Source organism: Aythya marila (genome assembly GCF_965140915.1).
Source record: "Aythya marila genome assembly, chromosome: 8".
NCBI lineage: Eukaryota > Metazoa > Chordata > Aves > Anseriformes > Anatidae > Aythya > Aythya marila.
In genome coordinates, this window is record NC_139049.1 from 15,812,264 (window position 1) to 15,828,905 (window position 16,642).

General features: G+C 39.1%; 1 protein-coding gene across 9 annotated transcripts in view; it reads right to left on the bottom strand.

Moving 5' to 3' along the window:
• SWT1 (SWT1 RNA endoribonuclease homolog) overlaps positions 1-16,642 on the bottom strand; it is a 40,373-nt gene that overhangs the window by 240 nt on the left and 23,491 nt on the right. For 4 of the 9 annotated variants that reach the window (XM_082765627.1, XM_082765628.1, XM_082765629.1 and 1 more), the window contains 4 exons: positions 16,446-16,568; positions 7,524-7,590; positions 6,464-6,528; positions 592-1,985 (listed from right to left, as the gene is read on the bottom strand). In XM_082765627.1, the coding sequence (XP_082621753.1) occupies positions 1,880-1,985; positions 6,464-6,528; positions 7,524-7,590; positions 16,446-16,568 (361 nt within the window). In that variant the 3' untranslated portion in view covers positions 592-1,879. Of the gene's footprint in view, positions 1-591; positions 1,986-3,977; positions 4,181-6,463; positions 6,529-7,523; positions 7,591-16,445; positions 16,569-16,642 lie in introns of those variants that run through there. The other 5 variants (XM_082765630.1, XM_082765631.1, XM_082765632.1 and 2 more) reach the window with 5 other exon arrangements.

The following is a 16,642-nucleotide window of genomic DNA, read 5'->3' on the forward strand; positions in this document are numbered from 1 at the left end:
AAGCTGCACCTGTAGTAGTGCTCATTTCTGTCCCCATGCCATTTTGAACTCAATGCTTTGACTGATTTACCTCTCAACAAGATAACAGCTGACTGATGCTACCACTAGGAACAGGCTGCTGCTACAGCATGTTTCTACGTGACACCCTGTAATGCATCAGCAGAATGCTATAGCTGGACAGCAGAGCAGAAGAACAAGACCAAGGAGTTACTGATTACACCAAGCTGTAAAACTGGGTGTGTTCTCACAGGTCTCACAGCATCTTAATCTATCAACTCTCTCCCCCTAAAGCTTATCAGAAGTAGCCATGAGCTATGACAGACAAATTAATGTGTGTAAGTGGGCCTAATTTCCCATGTATATGGTACAAACTGCCAAAAAAGATTATCTGAACACGGTGTCTTACCCACAACTGTGGGACAACAGCATCAATGAAAATATCCCCAATGAGAATTTTACTCTGATAGTTACTTTTACAAGCTACTTAGCACTAGGCACTTCAAATCAGGGAAGAGACCTGCATTAAACTTGCATCCACAGCAGTTAAGCAAATAGAGTGAAAATAAAGGTCATCAAAGCAACACTATCATCTAGAATTAACTTTCATTTATTATAACAATAAATTAGATATTTTTTTTACAATAAAGATTTTTTTACAAATACATCCAAAAGTTAATATCAAAATAAACACTTATAGAACTTTACTGGTCATCTCATCTCTATACAAATACATACATAAAAGAGGTAGCTTTAAAGGCCACAGCAGCATTGAAAATGGCTAGTAGAAAGTTTTGTTGACTCAAAGCAGTTTTAGAAAGCAACATACAATACATTCAATGAGAGATGTCACCTGAAGAGCAGAGACAAGTCACTGTGTGTAATACAGAGGAAAAAATACTTGTGTCTTTACTAGAAAAGGTGACAGAAGGATGAGGAATTTACCAAAAGAATTTTTCTAGCAAGTTTCTACTGCATCAAGATTAGGTGGATATTTTAACAAAGGAAAAATGCCACTTTCCTCTGAACTTTATACTTTTTTTTTTAAAGCATATTTCACATGCTTTATGGTCCTGATCAGGACCACAAATGGTCCTGATTTCACTGCTGTTAACAGCCCAGAGTCTTCACTGGAAAAGGTCATACTGAATATTCTGACAAAAGTACTTAAAAGAGGTTCAGGACAAATACTTACATGAGTTGTGGTGTGTGTGTGTTTTGCCTGTTTGTTTGTTTTTCAATACAACAAGCATTAATCCATTTCTTTCCTCATTCTATATCCTCCCTTCAGCCTTATGTAGCACAGTACGTAGGACACAGACATTGCATCTGTGTTTTAGTCCTTCATATCTGTAGGAGTGCAAACATCATGGGCCAGATCTGGCTTTGTAGTCAACTGCTCTCCTTTTAGTCTTTTCAGAGTCTAGATATCATAAAAACCCTTTTTCCCCCCACACTGTTCACTTCCAGAGTGTCAGGAAAAATAAAAACCTTACCTTTATTTTTCTGTACAATCACATAACTATTAGTAACAGCTCTGACTTCCAACACAAACTTCTAGCATTTAGAACACCACTCCAGCACATTTTGGTGTGTCCCAAAATTTTGTTGTATCGATCCAGAGACCCTCACTTGAGACAGAAAATTCTACTAGCTCACAAGGCTTGGCAGAAATTCTGACTTTTAATGTTATACATGTATAACTTTTTGTTTTCCCTTCAACTCAAATATAAAACGGCACCATTGAGAAAGAAGAAGGCAGATTTTTTTGGCTCCGTGAATATTCCCTTCCCTCCCACCATGCCCCTGAGGAGCAGGACTTCATGTGGGCAAGGCAAATGAAGGGGGATGAGCACCGCAACTCCAAACCTTGACTCAAGTGTCACAGCCAGCCCCTGTTCTTCGCTTCCATGTGAGCAGATGCATTGCACTGCTTAATAGTGTGCTCCAGCTGGGCCAGCTGGCAACATCCAACTTCCAGTCTTTCTCTAGAGACAAAAAGATACAAAACCAGGTTATCAGGACATAGTGGATCCCATTTGATAGATAGGAACATTTCAGCGTATTGCTTTAAAACAGAATTTCAATGGATTCTAATACTGTGCTTTAACACTGTCAAAAGCAGAGAATATTCTGTACCCCTGGAAATCCAGATGTTAATCTTTTGCTGTAAAAATAAAGTAAGCTTATTGCAGAGCCAGCTAACCATTACATGCTCCCAGCTGTATCCAGCAATGAAACCTTTAAAATGCAACAGCCTAAAAGGCACACAGCAAACACTATTCCAATCTCAACACAAACCAAGCCTTCAACTAACATCAAATTTTGCCACTTCTCACAGAAGGTGTTTAGCTGCAGTTCAGCTCTGCAGTTCCTGTACACCTCTGGCCTGCAGACAGAACCAAGTTCCACCCAGTTATGTTACTGAAATCCGCATTTCAGGCGTGTGCAAAATTTAACTTCAATCTCTAGTGGGTATAGTAGGTCCTGTGGCTCTCGCACTTGCCTGACATCTGTATTTTTTCTGCTAATCCCTGGAGCACCACCAATCACAGAAGAAGAGACAATTTATAAGCTTGTGCTCATAGAAGTTAAATGTAAGAAACATTTTCTGGAGTCAAAAAAGCCCAAAGTCTGGTTTGGAACACAGGGCAGGCTGGCAGACAGTGATGAATGTTGAAATAGTAGCTCAGCACATTAAAACCTTTCAGTGGAACCAGTCAGTGGTTCCTCTGAAAGAAAGCACAACAAACCCTCCATCTTCAGAGCACTTAAGTAAGCACTGGCAAAATGACCGGAGCCAGAACATTCTTTCCCCATGTCTCACTTCCTAAAAATCAACCTGCAGACACCAAACCGCCACAGGTCTGCTGCATTTGTACCTCTTCACGTGGTTTGAGGGTTTGTCCCACACACTTTGCCTTTTCTCTAAGCTGTAGACTTGCCAAAAATACCCGTTCTTGTGTTTGTCTCCAAATTTGGAATAAGTTGGTAAAAAAAAAATCTACGTGTCTACACACAAGTTATTGATGCAGCCACTCCCCCACATTATCTGCTGGGTAACTGCCAGTATTTGCAGACAAATGTAACATCTGAGCCAGAGCAGGCACCGCAAGGTGCTGCTGCCTACCAAGACAGTGGCTGCACAGCTTGAAACCTGCTGTCGTGACTCAAAGAAAATACAATTTACTACCATTTTTAACTAGAAAAGGATATTGCACATGACAAACTATGCAGCTGTGATCTATATAATTGTAGAGGCGATTTCCATAAAATGCAAGAAACAGCAGTAACTTTTGCCTTAAAGCTGCTAAAACCAAGGATTTTACACGAATACCTTAAAAAAAAAACAAACTGCAACTCAGCAAAGTGGCAGAGCTGCTTTGGATGTTTTGCTTTTAATTGTAATACACAAAGGTAGTTTAAAAAAATAATCAGTGTTGAAAGGCCACTTACATCATCTTTCTTGACAAAATGGGGATTTTATAATGGTAGGTACAATTCAAACCACCGCTCATATGTTTGCATATTTACACATGCAATAAATCTCTTGACTACAGAGACTGATTATTTAATAGACGTTTGTTTCAAAAGAGAAACCTAAACCTGCTTGCACAAAAAAACATTCTGCAGCTTTGTTTTTTCAAGATACTTGTTGGAAAGAACATTTAAAAGACTCTCCTTAAAAAGCAGGGTTAAATCACATGAGTGCAGCCTGAGGGCTACCAGACCAGCCTCTTAAATCTTTTTCCTTTTTAATCCATGCCAAGCACAAATTTACTTTACTTTCTCCATGGCTGTATCCACGCAGCTTTTATTCCCATCAGCTATATCTGTTAGCTTTTCTTTCACTTGATCAACTTCTAAAATACATACACGTATATATATAAATACTTATGTGAATGTAATACAATTCAAACTCAGGGATGCATTTAGAAGGATACACACCATACCCCCAGCATTTTTTATTCTCACAGGTCACTTAAGGCTGGAGGATCAGCCCGCCAGCACAGATGACTGAAGAGTGGTTAAAATGAACAGCATTTCTCTGGACATAACGCCAAGCACTGGCAGGGCCGCGCTGACGACCACCCATCCTCCAGCCAAAGGAGCTCCATCGCCAGGTCCAGCCTCTCCAATGCTGCACGCGCCTCAACAGTCTTTAGAGAGGAGTTCTTAAAAACTGTCACAGAGAAATATCTCAGCTGAGACTTGGGTAATAAGTCACCCACATCTAATTAAAATCTCCCCTACGTTATTCTAGCAGCCGCTGTGTAATGGCTAAAATGGTAAATTGCATGGTACTAGCACAGGATTTACACCGCAGAACAGATACATAGAGGTTTCTGGTGTCTTACTGGAAAAACCTGTAGTGTTAATTTGTTGAAAACACAAAAAATGGCAACAACTAGATGTCTGGGGAAGGGTCAGACTTTTGTTACATTTATGTCTTTAAGATCCGGATCTTTATATCATAAAGACCTGGGCTGGCATCTTCTAAAGGCTGCTGTGATACCAAAGCCTGCAGCACCACATAGGGACAGGGAAGCAGTGAGAACTGTGCATGTAGCTGTGGCTACCTACCTTTAACAAGTCCTTTTCTTCTCCAGATAAGAAGAAATACTTTGGTTCAAAATCTCAAGAAGAGAGCATTTTTGGTTTATCCTGAGAAAGGAACAGTCCCAGTACAAATATCCTACACTACGCCACCTCCTTCAGGGGCCAGGCTGAAGGAAAAATGCTTACTGGTAATTGACCCTGGGGAAACACTTTGTTCAGGAATTTCTGCTGAAGCCCAAGTAATTCAGCCTGCCTCAAAGCAGCCTCCATCCTGTGCCTTTGCTCTTGGAACACCTCCTTTTAACTAAGTCCTTTTAAAAGTTCATTTAACTCCACACAGTAAATGAGGGATGTTTTATTTCCCATCTGAAACAGCACCTAGCTTCATTCCTGTAATAACTGACAACAAGAGTTAGGCATAAGAGGGATTTTAAAATCCTGTGGATTAACTTTGTATGTTTTCAAAGCTTGTAACCTCCAGATAACAAAAACATCCCCCTCACCCTGTAGCACCACTGATCACAGAAACCAAAGTTCCGCTGAGAACATTCTTTTGGCAATGAAACCTCCTGTGGCAGACAGAAATCACAAAAACACTCCAAGCTTTTGGGCCCTCTGACAAAGTATGGACCGGGGGGCACCTTTCAAACATAAAGAAATTGAAGTTTCCTCGATACCTGTAGCACAATACCCAAGGCTGTAACACTGTAGATTTTACACAGACAATGACAACGATGTCCACAAATGTCTGAAAACTGCTGTTTGGTAGCTGTGGTCACCAGCTGAAGCCTGCTAAGCTCACAGACCACGTGTCTCTACTGATACTTGGATGGAATCTCTCCTTTCCCTGCCTAACTTTTCTCCCACCAGCCAGCAATGAGCACTTTTAAATTCACAGAAGAATTAGGAAATCAGTATCAATCCAGGCAGGCAAATGGAAGATTTCCAAAACAATTTTCCTACTTGGGTTAAAATAACCTGCAGGCCTTTTACACAGCTCATGGAACCACACTTCATATTCTGGTAAGTTACATCTAATTCATATATATATATATATATATATATATATATATATATATAAGCATATATATATGTGCTTTAACAGGAACTTCAAAGAAAATATTTACCTACCTTTTATTATCCACTCACAATTTATTAAAAAAAAATAAATTCATTTATATAAATTCATGGCATTTTAAAAACTCAATTGAACCTGGTTTTACAAGCCCTCAATTACACAAATTCAGAAAAAACTTTCTCATAACCCAGAAAATTTCCAGTAGAGGACTAAGACTTGCATGACACTTATTTTTAGACTAATGTTTCCAAGGTCTTTAACTCAGCTGTACAACAGATCGTTTATTTCCCTCTGACTGAACTGTAAAAAATAAAATAAAATGGAAACAGAACTCGGAACCTTACGTTTGGCTCTCCTTTTCTTTCTAACTGTACTTTACTACACACAATGGCTTAATTTATGGCTTTAAGTTCTCATAGCAATAACAAGTTCTGCTACAAACAGAACTGCAGTTACAATCAAATCATTTTAAATGCAGTCTCACATTCTATCCTACATTATAACAGATGCTGACCTATAATGGCTCTGTCTGCCACTAAACCATGAACCCAAAACTGGTACTGGGTAGCAGGACCAGCACCTTGCCCTGGAGTCAAACAGCTGAAAATCTCCTTCTGGGTGCTGTTGGTTCATCTCTAATTTATATTCTGTCCTCTCACATTCTGTTGTAACACTATATCATAAGAAAAAAAATCTTCATTCTTCATCCCTAGCCCCTTCTTATGATGGCAATTATTTTATTTAACAGAACAATTTCTCCTATATTACTCTGGAATACAGTAAAATGCTGTCCCAAAACCTATTTGATGTGGTTAGTAATTGGCTTACCGATATAACTCTTGCGAAACACACTCATAAAGCTCCTCAGCAGTAAATTTTATACTGTTATATATCTAAAACAAAGAACAAAGAACAAAGAATTACCTAAGTGCATTACCAAGTTTCGCATATCAATTAAAATTATACAGCTGGTATAACAGATATTATTATTGCATTATCTAACAGGCTCTCAAGTTCAGACATAAATGAATAAAATCACACTGTGTGCTATAATATTAAATATTACCAATTAACAATCATGATTGTACATGATGGGAGGACAGATACCACCCCAGCTCCATTTTTGAATTGTTTCTGCACAAATGTAGAAGACCTTCAATTGTTCTTCCTCCCCTCCTATTTACCCTGTAAATCTATAGCAACCAAGGTAAGCTCTGATTTGCTTTAATTCCATAAATACAGTCATCCCATATGTACAGGTCTCAAAAACAATAAGTGTATCTTCCTGTATAGAAGAGGACTGCAAATCTGAAAAATGCAGTACACTAAACGGAAAAACACCTCTATTACACTGCAAACATTTATTTCTATTTCTCTTCTTAAAGTCCTTCAGCACAAATGAGTTAAAATTCATGAAAAACTGGTAATTTCAACTTACCTTCTTTTCTCTAAACTACACACAGGATTCTCCATAGAATTACCCAGCGCAATGAATCACACAATCATAGCAGCATTTAGGTTGGAAAAGACCTCTAAAATCATCTGGCCCAACCTAGCAAAATGCTCTGTTTTAAAATGACAATGTCAGGGATGGTTTGGAGACTTCGGCTTCAATGCTTTCACTCTCTACAAGAAGTCCTTCTTAACAAATGAATGCTCCAAGAGTCAGGCAAGCAACTCAAATACTGGTACAGATTCTAATAATTTTTGGTAGGTATCAACTAAAAAAAATATTTTTATGTCTAATGTCTAATAAACAAAATATAATCCTCAAAATTCTAGTTTAATGGAAATATAATGATGAGACTGCTAACCTCCTGACTGTTTTAAGCAATCAGAAAACTGCAATAGAAGAGTATCTGACAAAACAATAACGGAAACTTCATACCTCATTGCTTATGAGAAAGTTATAGAGTGTCCAAATGTCTTGGAAACTACTGGTTGGGGTCAAAATTCTGAAAAAGAAATTTTTTATTTTTTTAAGTGTAAAATGATTCTATGGAACGATTTAAAAAATAGCAATCAGAAATGATTCATGAAAAATATCTAATTTTTTTCTTTAAACAAGAAGGAAACTAATTTTTGAAAAATTTTCCCTTCCACCCATCCTTTTCTGCTCCTTTGCAAGAACTAAAGATGAGCTTATTATGTCTGCAAGGTCCTTCTATGAAGGCTTTTCTTAATTAAAAATTCAACTGATATTTTTATGAGCAATTCCTCTGAAAACCAGCAATATTTAAAAGCCTTTTGTATCAGATAAGCAAAGCATGTTGCATTAATGTGGAGCAACAGAAAACCGACAAGCTTAAAAAAAAACCTTCCCCTACTAGCCAACATTGTATCTCATTCCCTCCAGTATGTTAACATACAGCCCAAATTTTTCATTTTCCATACCATTTTTGCTACTTCTAAGAATAACCAATTCACACCCAATACTGAAAACTGAAACTAGGATTTGACAGCCAGAGAGGTGTTATTTTAACAGAAGTACTGTTATTTTATTTAGCCACAGAAGGTGCAGAGCAGCCAGCAATGTTCTTGTCCTTCCCCAGGTCTCATCCCTGTCCTACACACTACGTTCAGGGATACCACCTGATGAAACCTGTACCTTCAGTGTCTCCATACTGAGCTGTGAGGCTGAGGGCTGTAAGCCCTTTTCCACAAGGCTCCAAAAATTATCCAATAAGGAAGTGATTCGCTCACAAAAAAAAAAAAAACAACAACAAACTTCTCCTAATCTAGTTAAGCAGATATATTCCAGTTATACCTCAGCGCAACTTCATTTGCATTCACAAGGAAAAAAACCAGAACATTCTTGTATTACATTAAACATCATGTAGCACTTTACATATATTAAGAAATCCTGATAAAATCCTGCTTTATGTTACAATCCAAGTATGTAAATAGATTAAGAAAATGATTTAATGTGGAAAAAAAACTGTGCTTTTGGGAAACTGTATTTTCTTTCCCATGGGAAAGTGCCCCAATTCTCTTCCCTCCTCCCTCCCCTTGCAAGTCATAAACCTTTATAAATGAATTAATTAAGAACTGAAAAGAAATACAGACAGAAAACTATCGGAATCAGTTAAAAATCCCAGATAAAAATGACACCGTATTTTAAACACGCTGGAAGACGGTGACATACTCCAGGATTTATCGTAACTTGTAAGTCTGCTTATTTTCAACATGATTTTACACAGGAATTACCACTGTTCACAAAAATTAGTCACACATTCTTACCCCCTTCATAAGAAGATGCACACAGGATTTGTTCCTTAAAGCGGAATATTTAGACCTGCCAAATAAAAGTCAGCAAGAGAACCCACTGGCTGGCTTTCCTAAAAATACCTCGAAATCTTCAACAGCTACTTCAGTGAGAAAGCTATCAACTTTGACAGGATAAAACCCCTGCACAGACGACCTGGCAAACATCCTCATAGGCGCTGGGAATTTTGGCAGCTTGAAATGCATCGCCGCTACGATTCCCACCGAGGAGCTACGCGCAGCCAGAGCCAGCAGCCCTGTCTGCACGGGACAATGCATCAGCTTTGGCTATTGCAGCCCTCATCCATGGCATAAATAAACAAGCCTACCGAAGCCTGGGAAAGTGTGGTTTCTACTGCTGCTGATTTTTGTACCATTCTGCCTTCTGCTTTGTGCCAAGAGGAGAGCCTGCATATTCAACTGGTGTCAAAAAATGGAAGGCAGAGGGCTGCAGAGCCCAGAAGGTGAGGCACTGCAGCAACTCCCCTCGAAGGCCATTACGTGCCGCCACGCAACGTGCTAGGGCAAAATTTGCCCATCCATGTATCAGGACACACAGGGAAGGAATAGTACTGGGGTGGGAAACCAGCCAAGTAATCTCTTCACCTGGGGGAAAGAGAAGCTGGGGAGAGAGAGAAGAGCTGCAGAAATTACAAGCTTCTGAGCCCTCAGGAAGAGAAGCACGTGCATGAGGGAGAGACCAAGGGCAGAGCAGGCACAAGGTGAAACCACGCTCTGTCTCCTGACCGTGCTGCACCTTGCGCAGGGACTTCTGGCCACCTGACTCGCCACGTCCCTCTCCCCGGGGCCTAAGACCCTGAGTGTCCCGCAGACCTTCTCAGTGAGGCTACCTTCAGAGACTGCGTCTGAATGTCACTCCACAAGCTGTATCAGGCCTTCGTTCTAGGTTCATTTTTAGACCTCTAGCTTTGAGCACAGTATTAACTGTGGGCTTCAACTGACACCTCCCAGACCGTGCACTCTAGGCACCGACCAAGATGATCCTCACTACTCCTCCTATTAATTTCTGGTGAGGGGATCAGGTTGCAAAGCACACCTACTTCTGTACTGGTGCCAAACGGTACTAGCGAACTGCTGACACAACGAGTTCAGCTCACCAGACCCCAGGTGGATGCACAGTCCAGCTATATTTCCAGTTCTTTGAAAAAATCCAAATGAAACATGTTAATAAGTATGTAAGTAACTTATTGTTAAGTCCTGCATCTTATCTTACAGAGGCGGATTGGACAGTCACAACTGTTACTTCTGGGTTTGTAACACGACTAACATTTGGCTCAAAGCACTACGGTATCTTAAAATGAAAGGCATTTGTTGTCTTTAAGGAGGAAACATCGCTACACAGGGAGTTCTGAAAAGAATTCATCGAGAGGAGCCTACACAGCGACTTCCCCCACAAATTCTTAATAGTTCAACATCCATAAAAATGCTTATTGTTGTTTTCAACTAAATACAAGCTCCAAGCTTGGAATACATGGGCAGGGATTTTACACTGCTGCTGCTGTCTACTGATTTAAATCGTTTCACATTCCTTTCGTCTCCTGTAGCCATTATTCTGTGTTACGGAAAACAGAAACTTTAAGAGATGTACATTTGGAAATCTGGACATGCTTGCATGTTTACCTACTCTGCATCTACTTCCTCATTAAATCACACTGATCAAAGTTTCTCAATGAAAAAAAATCTACTGCAGCTAAACAAATATAACTAGAAACCAGCCTCTAAATCAGTAATGCAAGAAGCAAGTGGACTCTTATGAAAAAACCCTCCTAATGATCAATTTCAGTATAGTGACCGCTGCAGTATTTAACCACAGCTTTTTCTTCTCTCTCAACATCAAACGTACTTCAAAAGCAAATCCACTGACTCACTTAGTCTTATTTTATTTATATTACCTTTTGTCATGCACCTTGACTTTTAATTATTCCAAACACTCTGCTCTAAGCAGGTGTTGGCAAAGTTCAATTGTCATTAAAATGAAATTTGTTCAGGCACTGAGCTGTAGTATGGTTCTGTGCAGTTTTATGAAAATATTTAGTGCATGAGGTACAGAAGGGCATGCTACCAAAAAAAACACACAAAATGCCAGTACGGGTACCAGCCACAAAATGGGGGTTAACCCTTGTTTTGGGGGGAGAAAGGAGAGAACCAGGCTTAACAATTGCTACCTCATAAGCAATAGGGCTTTCCCCACCCCTCTGAATGTTTGTTTACTTGCTGGCATCAGACAAGCGATAGGACAAATGCACACAGAGTCAATGATATGAGAATGAGAAAGAATGTAAATGGGTGGGAGACAGCTCACAATATGATTCCTCACTTGTGCACAAGACCTGGGAAATGAGCAAAGCCTATGTGGAAAGGATCAGAAAATTAAATTAGCAAATAAAGAATGATTTGGCAGGGAAAGTAGGTCTGCCTGCCTCCCACTCACAAACACTGCCGTCCTGGGCAATGACAAGCAAAGCACACAGCTACAAAGCCACGTGAGAATACGTGGCGAGTGTTCCCAAAACTGTCCATACCTCGGTATTTGTTACCCAAAGGTGATGCCTCTCTTCAGGGGATACATGGAATTGCCTATGGTGTAAGACTGAGGGAGCCATCATGCAGCGCTGGCCAATTTCATGAATCCACAGGCTTCACCACAAAGGCATATGTGACTGAACTGTATAAAGTCAACTTAACCCATTAAAAGCCCCACTGAACCTCAATGACAGAAGATCAAGAAAGCAGAAGAGATGACAACTGGAAAAACAAAACTACTGTGTGGCTTAAAATCTTGGTAATTTAACAATTCCTCAAGGCCAATTCAACGAAACCAATTTCTAGCCTTCCAAACTTTTCAGACTGGGCTAAAGGCAGCAAGGTGTAGGCACCGCATCACCTCAGCCCCACATCATGTGAAGTGCTGACCCATTTCAGCTTCACTTGATGGAGACAGAGGCCTTGAAACATTTTAATTTCTTAAAGCTCCCATTCAATTAGGCAGCTGGATAAAGGACCAGATTTGGAGTCTGGTAACAGAGAAGGCTGTAGGTAAATTCAAATGGAACAGAAGATTGCAAAGACTTCACTTATGAAAGAAAGTTACTACTGGAAGAAAACTGTTTGCCAGATACCACACATTTTCAGAAATATCAGACAACAATTGAAGGACACGATACTACAGAAAGATGAGCTTGATATATGTTATTACTGACATACAGTTATTTTTTTCTTAGTAACCACAGGCTGTTTCCACATTACTGCTGACCCCAGGAGAGGGCCATTTCTACAGGCAGCCCTGCACCGCGAGCTCCCTCCAGCCACAGCCCTGCCCGCAACCCTGCCAGCCCAGCCTGGCATGGGTGTCACACGCCCTACAGAAGGGGTTACAAATCCACCCCCTGCTCACTGTTTGCAGGTAACTCTGATTAAGTTAACGCAGCTCATTCAGAGATCAGAAGACTGATCACACATAGCACACGCTGAAGCAGCGTTAGCCTCAGGCAGTGCCGTCAGCCAGATCTGACCCGTGCCCCATGTCCATGTAATGTCTAGGAGCTGTATTTCAAACAACCATTTCTCATCCATCCCAATTCGGTTTACCTTGGAAAACTGCATGGAGCTCAGCACTCTGAGGCTGAAATTTACATTTAATTTAACTGCTCTTCTTTAGTGGGTCAAGAATGTTTCATGTTTCATCTAAATTAACAATAAAAGAACCAAACAGCTAATGCTAGGAAAGTCCAACAATTTTTGAACTAGGAACTACTCTCTGTTTTACTTGCAGAAGAAGACAGTATGAGGAGTCTCTTAATAAAAAAAAAGTCTCTTAATATAGAGACTATGATAAAACTGACTAAATGTCTTGGCAGCCTAAAGGAAGAAAGACAGTTTCCTAACTAGACATCAAGAAAAAGAAATCTCAATTCCCTCACTGACTAGCTGAGGAAAGTTTCTCTGAACACATAGAATTGTTTTTAAATTAGCAGAACTGTTTTAAAGTTAGTTAGTCCCAAAACATTCAATTCAGTGATCAGATCTGATACAATGATGTTTTACTTCGGAAGACTACTGTTTTACTGAGATCCTAAAAAATTATACTTTAAATTACAAATATTTATGGATTCCTTATCTAAAACAGTGCTTCCCAAACAAGCAAAAATATTAGAAATTTGACCAGAAATTCCATTCAAGTAGAAAAAAGATGTTACTTACTTAAGTCAGGTTACTTACTGCAGTTACAGATAACTGTATTTATACCTGACATTATACTAGCGTAAATGTCTGACTATTGTATCTAAGAGTATTTGCTGTAAATTGTGAGCAATTTTCAAGTTCACATGTGAACAAAACATCTTCCTAGCATACTGATGAAAAAAATAACAAAACCAGAAATAACTAAATCAGTTCAACAAAAGACTAAGATTTTTTGTTGTTGTCAACAAGAATTTCTTATCTAAAACTTGGGCAGGAAGGCACAAGAAGTTTCCCATGTAATATTTCCCAGAGGTGCATACAAACCTTTGAATCACAAATTATACTCAGCTCAGGGAAAGTGAGGCCTTATATAAACCCCTACAGACACATTTAAATGCTGCTGTTGAAGCCTTTGAAGGCGTAAGAAATCTGTCTGTTTCTAACATTCCAATCAGTATGTTAAGGGGATGTTTTAAAAGCAACAAGACATAATATGTTTCAGAAGACTGATCATAAAAAGCTCCAAGCACTTCCAATCTTCTGCTAGTACTGGCACACACTTTACTTCAACAGGTGAAGAAACATATCCTGCATGCAGAAAGCGGAGGGAAGTTATGATGCAACTTTAGGAGACTGTCAAATACATCTCAAGTATTTACACCTGCTAGCAGTGGTCTCTTGTGAGGCATTCTGCACTTCTTAGAACAAAATTTATTAAGAGCTAATTATCTGTGATAAATACTTTTCTTCTTTCTTCTCCAAACCTTTCTTCTCTCCAAACAGGAAGGGCCCAAATGTCTTCCACCAGAATCAGTGGAAGAATGTTTCTACAAGTGATGAAAGACTTGGCACAATCCTGAAAACCCCTAGTTGCAGAAATACTTCTGTTGCCTCAGAGAACTACTTGAAAACCAAGAAAATATTCCGTGGATCAGGACTTAAATTAGGCCCCTCTGTAAATTAGTTCCAAATACTATCCAACATAAATAATCCACAATAAATATACAAGCATGAACAATCACTGAAAACATGCATAAATACTGTTCCATGCAAAAATTATTTTTAAAAAATATTTTAGTTATATAAAATGACTTATGGACCATCATCACTTTGGAACAACTGAAGGATGCCAGAAGATTTTCCAAATCAGTCAAGCCTTCTTTCTCCTCTCCTGTCTGAAATTTTATAAATAACTTAGTAAAAGTGCTTTGAACATGCCACAGAAACACCCAGGTGAATTCCAAGACATTGAGTGTGATAGATGAGGTGCTGAGTTTTGGTACACCTAAGATACATTTCATGGCCTCGTAACTTCAAGTATAAATGTCAGAGGTTTAAGAATGTTTGTTAATTCCCGGTCAATGTAATATACGTGGAACAGATATAATGCCTTCTGCAATCAAAAGTGGAAACGAGACATTTTTTAAGTGAGCAAATCTCAAAAACACAGTGATAAAACAAGAGCTGCCAGGATCAGCAATATTTGAGAGAGAACTATAAAGTAACACGTATTTGTTTAAATAAGAATCCTGCTGCTAAAAAAAACAGGTTATCTACAGTTGCTAAGCCATACTAACTATTGTCTTTACTGTAGTACTGAATTACTGTAAAACATTTATGGCATGCAGCACTTTACAGCATACGTTCTATTCTGCTATCAACGTCATCATAGGAAGAAGCAAAGATAAAATTAAACATTTGTACTATGCTGTACGACAAAAGTTTCAAAACAGGATATGATGCAAACACCTATTAGTAAGAACTCTTCTATCAAACAGCTGTGATTTTTTTTTTTTCTTTTTTAATATCTGTATTTGTCGTAAGTATGTTCCGGTTATCAGTCTGAATAGCCATAGTACTGACACAGAATGTATTTGTTTGGGAGGAAGTACATCATCACATATTTATCTCAAAAAGTGTGATTGTGCTTCTCTAATTGTTTTTAACAATCTGAAAATCTAAACTTCTAATGCAGTTGTACTTTCAATGCAATCTATAGAACTTCCAAGCTTCTGCAAGACAGTTTCTTTCTTCTTTGTTCTACACAGCAAGGAATAGAAAATACCATAGAAAAGGCTTACATTTTATCACTAAATGCTGTATTATCTCCAAATATTCAAGTTTTTTTCCCACTAAGTTTTCTCCTGATGCTTCCTTTGATGTAATCAAACCATTAGGTTAATTTTAAGTCTCTGAAGGTATTTAAAAAATAATAATAATTAAAAAATAAATATATTCTAAGTACAGTCTTAGAAAGGCTGAGCAACCCAGGTAAAATAAGCATTCTCACTTTTGCAAACTTCACTTTTTGTTTGGCACCCTGTAATACATATAAAGCTATGATGATTTATAAACACGACTTCTGACTTTAGAAAACCTACTCAAAATCCTCAAATAAGATTAACATAGATCACACTTCACACACTTGCTGAATTTCTTGCTCCACGGTGCCCCCTACTGCTACTCTGAAGAACAAACACAGAGTAAGCATTTCAAAATGAAATCTTTCCAAGAAATTCATTCATACAATCATAGTGTATTCCAGTTTAGTAGTAGAAAAGTAAATTTGAAGGAGTACAAAATTAATTTTTGAAACTATTTCATAAGCATTACTGATTGTCAGTGTAATCACATGGAACAGAAAATAGCCTCTCAATTTCAAATAAAGTCAAAGGACTGAATCCGGAATCTTGCTACAGATATTCCTCTAATCAAAAAGCACATCTTTTGAAGGGCAACTGCATCCTGGGCTGCACCAACAGAGGTGTGAACAGCAGGTCAAGGGAGGTGACTGTCCCCCTCTGCTCTGCCCTTGTGAGGCCCTACCTGGAGTCCTGCATCCAGGTCTGGGGCCCCCAGCACGAGATGTGGGGCTGTTAAAGGAGGCTCAGAGGCTGGAGCACCTCTCCTAGGAAGAAAGGCTGAGAGAGCTGGGGATATTCAGCCTGGAGAAGACTCTGGGGAGACCTCACTGCCTCTTTTCAATACTTAAATGAGACATAAAAAAAGATGGGGGGCAACTCTTTACTCAATCGGATAATGACAGGAAAAGGGGGAATAGTTTTAAGATAAAAGAGGGCAGATTTAGATTAGAGGTTAGGAGGAAATTCTCCTCAGAGGGTGGTGAGGCACTGGCACAGGCTGCCCAGAGAAGCTGTGCATGCCCCATCCCTGGAGGTGTTCAAGACCAGGCTGGATGAGGCACTGGGCAAATTGATCTAGTGGGTGGCGTCCCTGCCTATGGCAGGGGGGTTAGAACCAGATGATCTTTGAGGTCCCTTCTAACTCAAGCCATTCCATGATACTATTCTCACTAGGTTTTAGGACTAACTTAAATGCTTACCTACGAATTCCTTCAAGGATGTCATTCACAGCTGCCAACAGTTTCTGCAGACCTAAAAAAGCTTCTTCAAATGAAGACTTTGCAGTTACTGTGTGGGGGTCCAACTTTTGGAAAATTTCAAGACTAGTATTATAAAAAAAAAAAAAAAAGTTAATAAAAATCCTCAAAATTAAGAGAAAGTCAGTACCTATTGCATG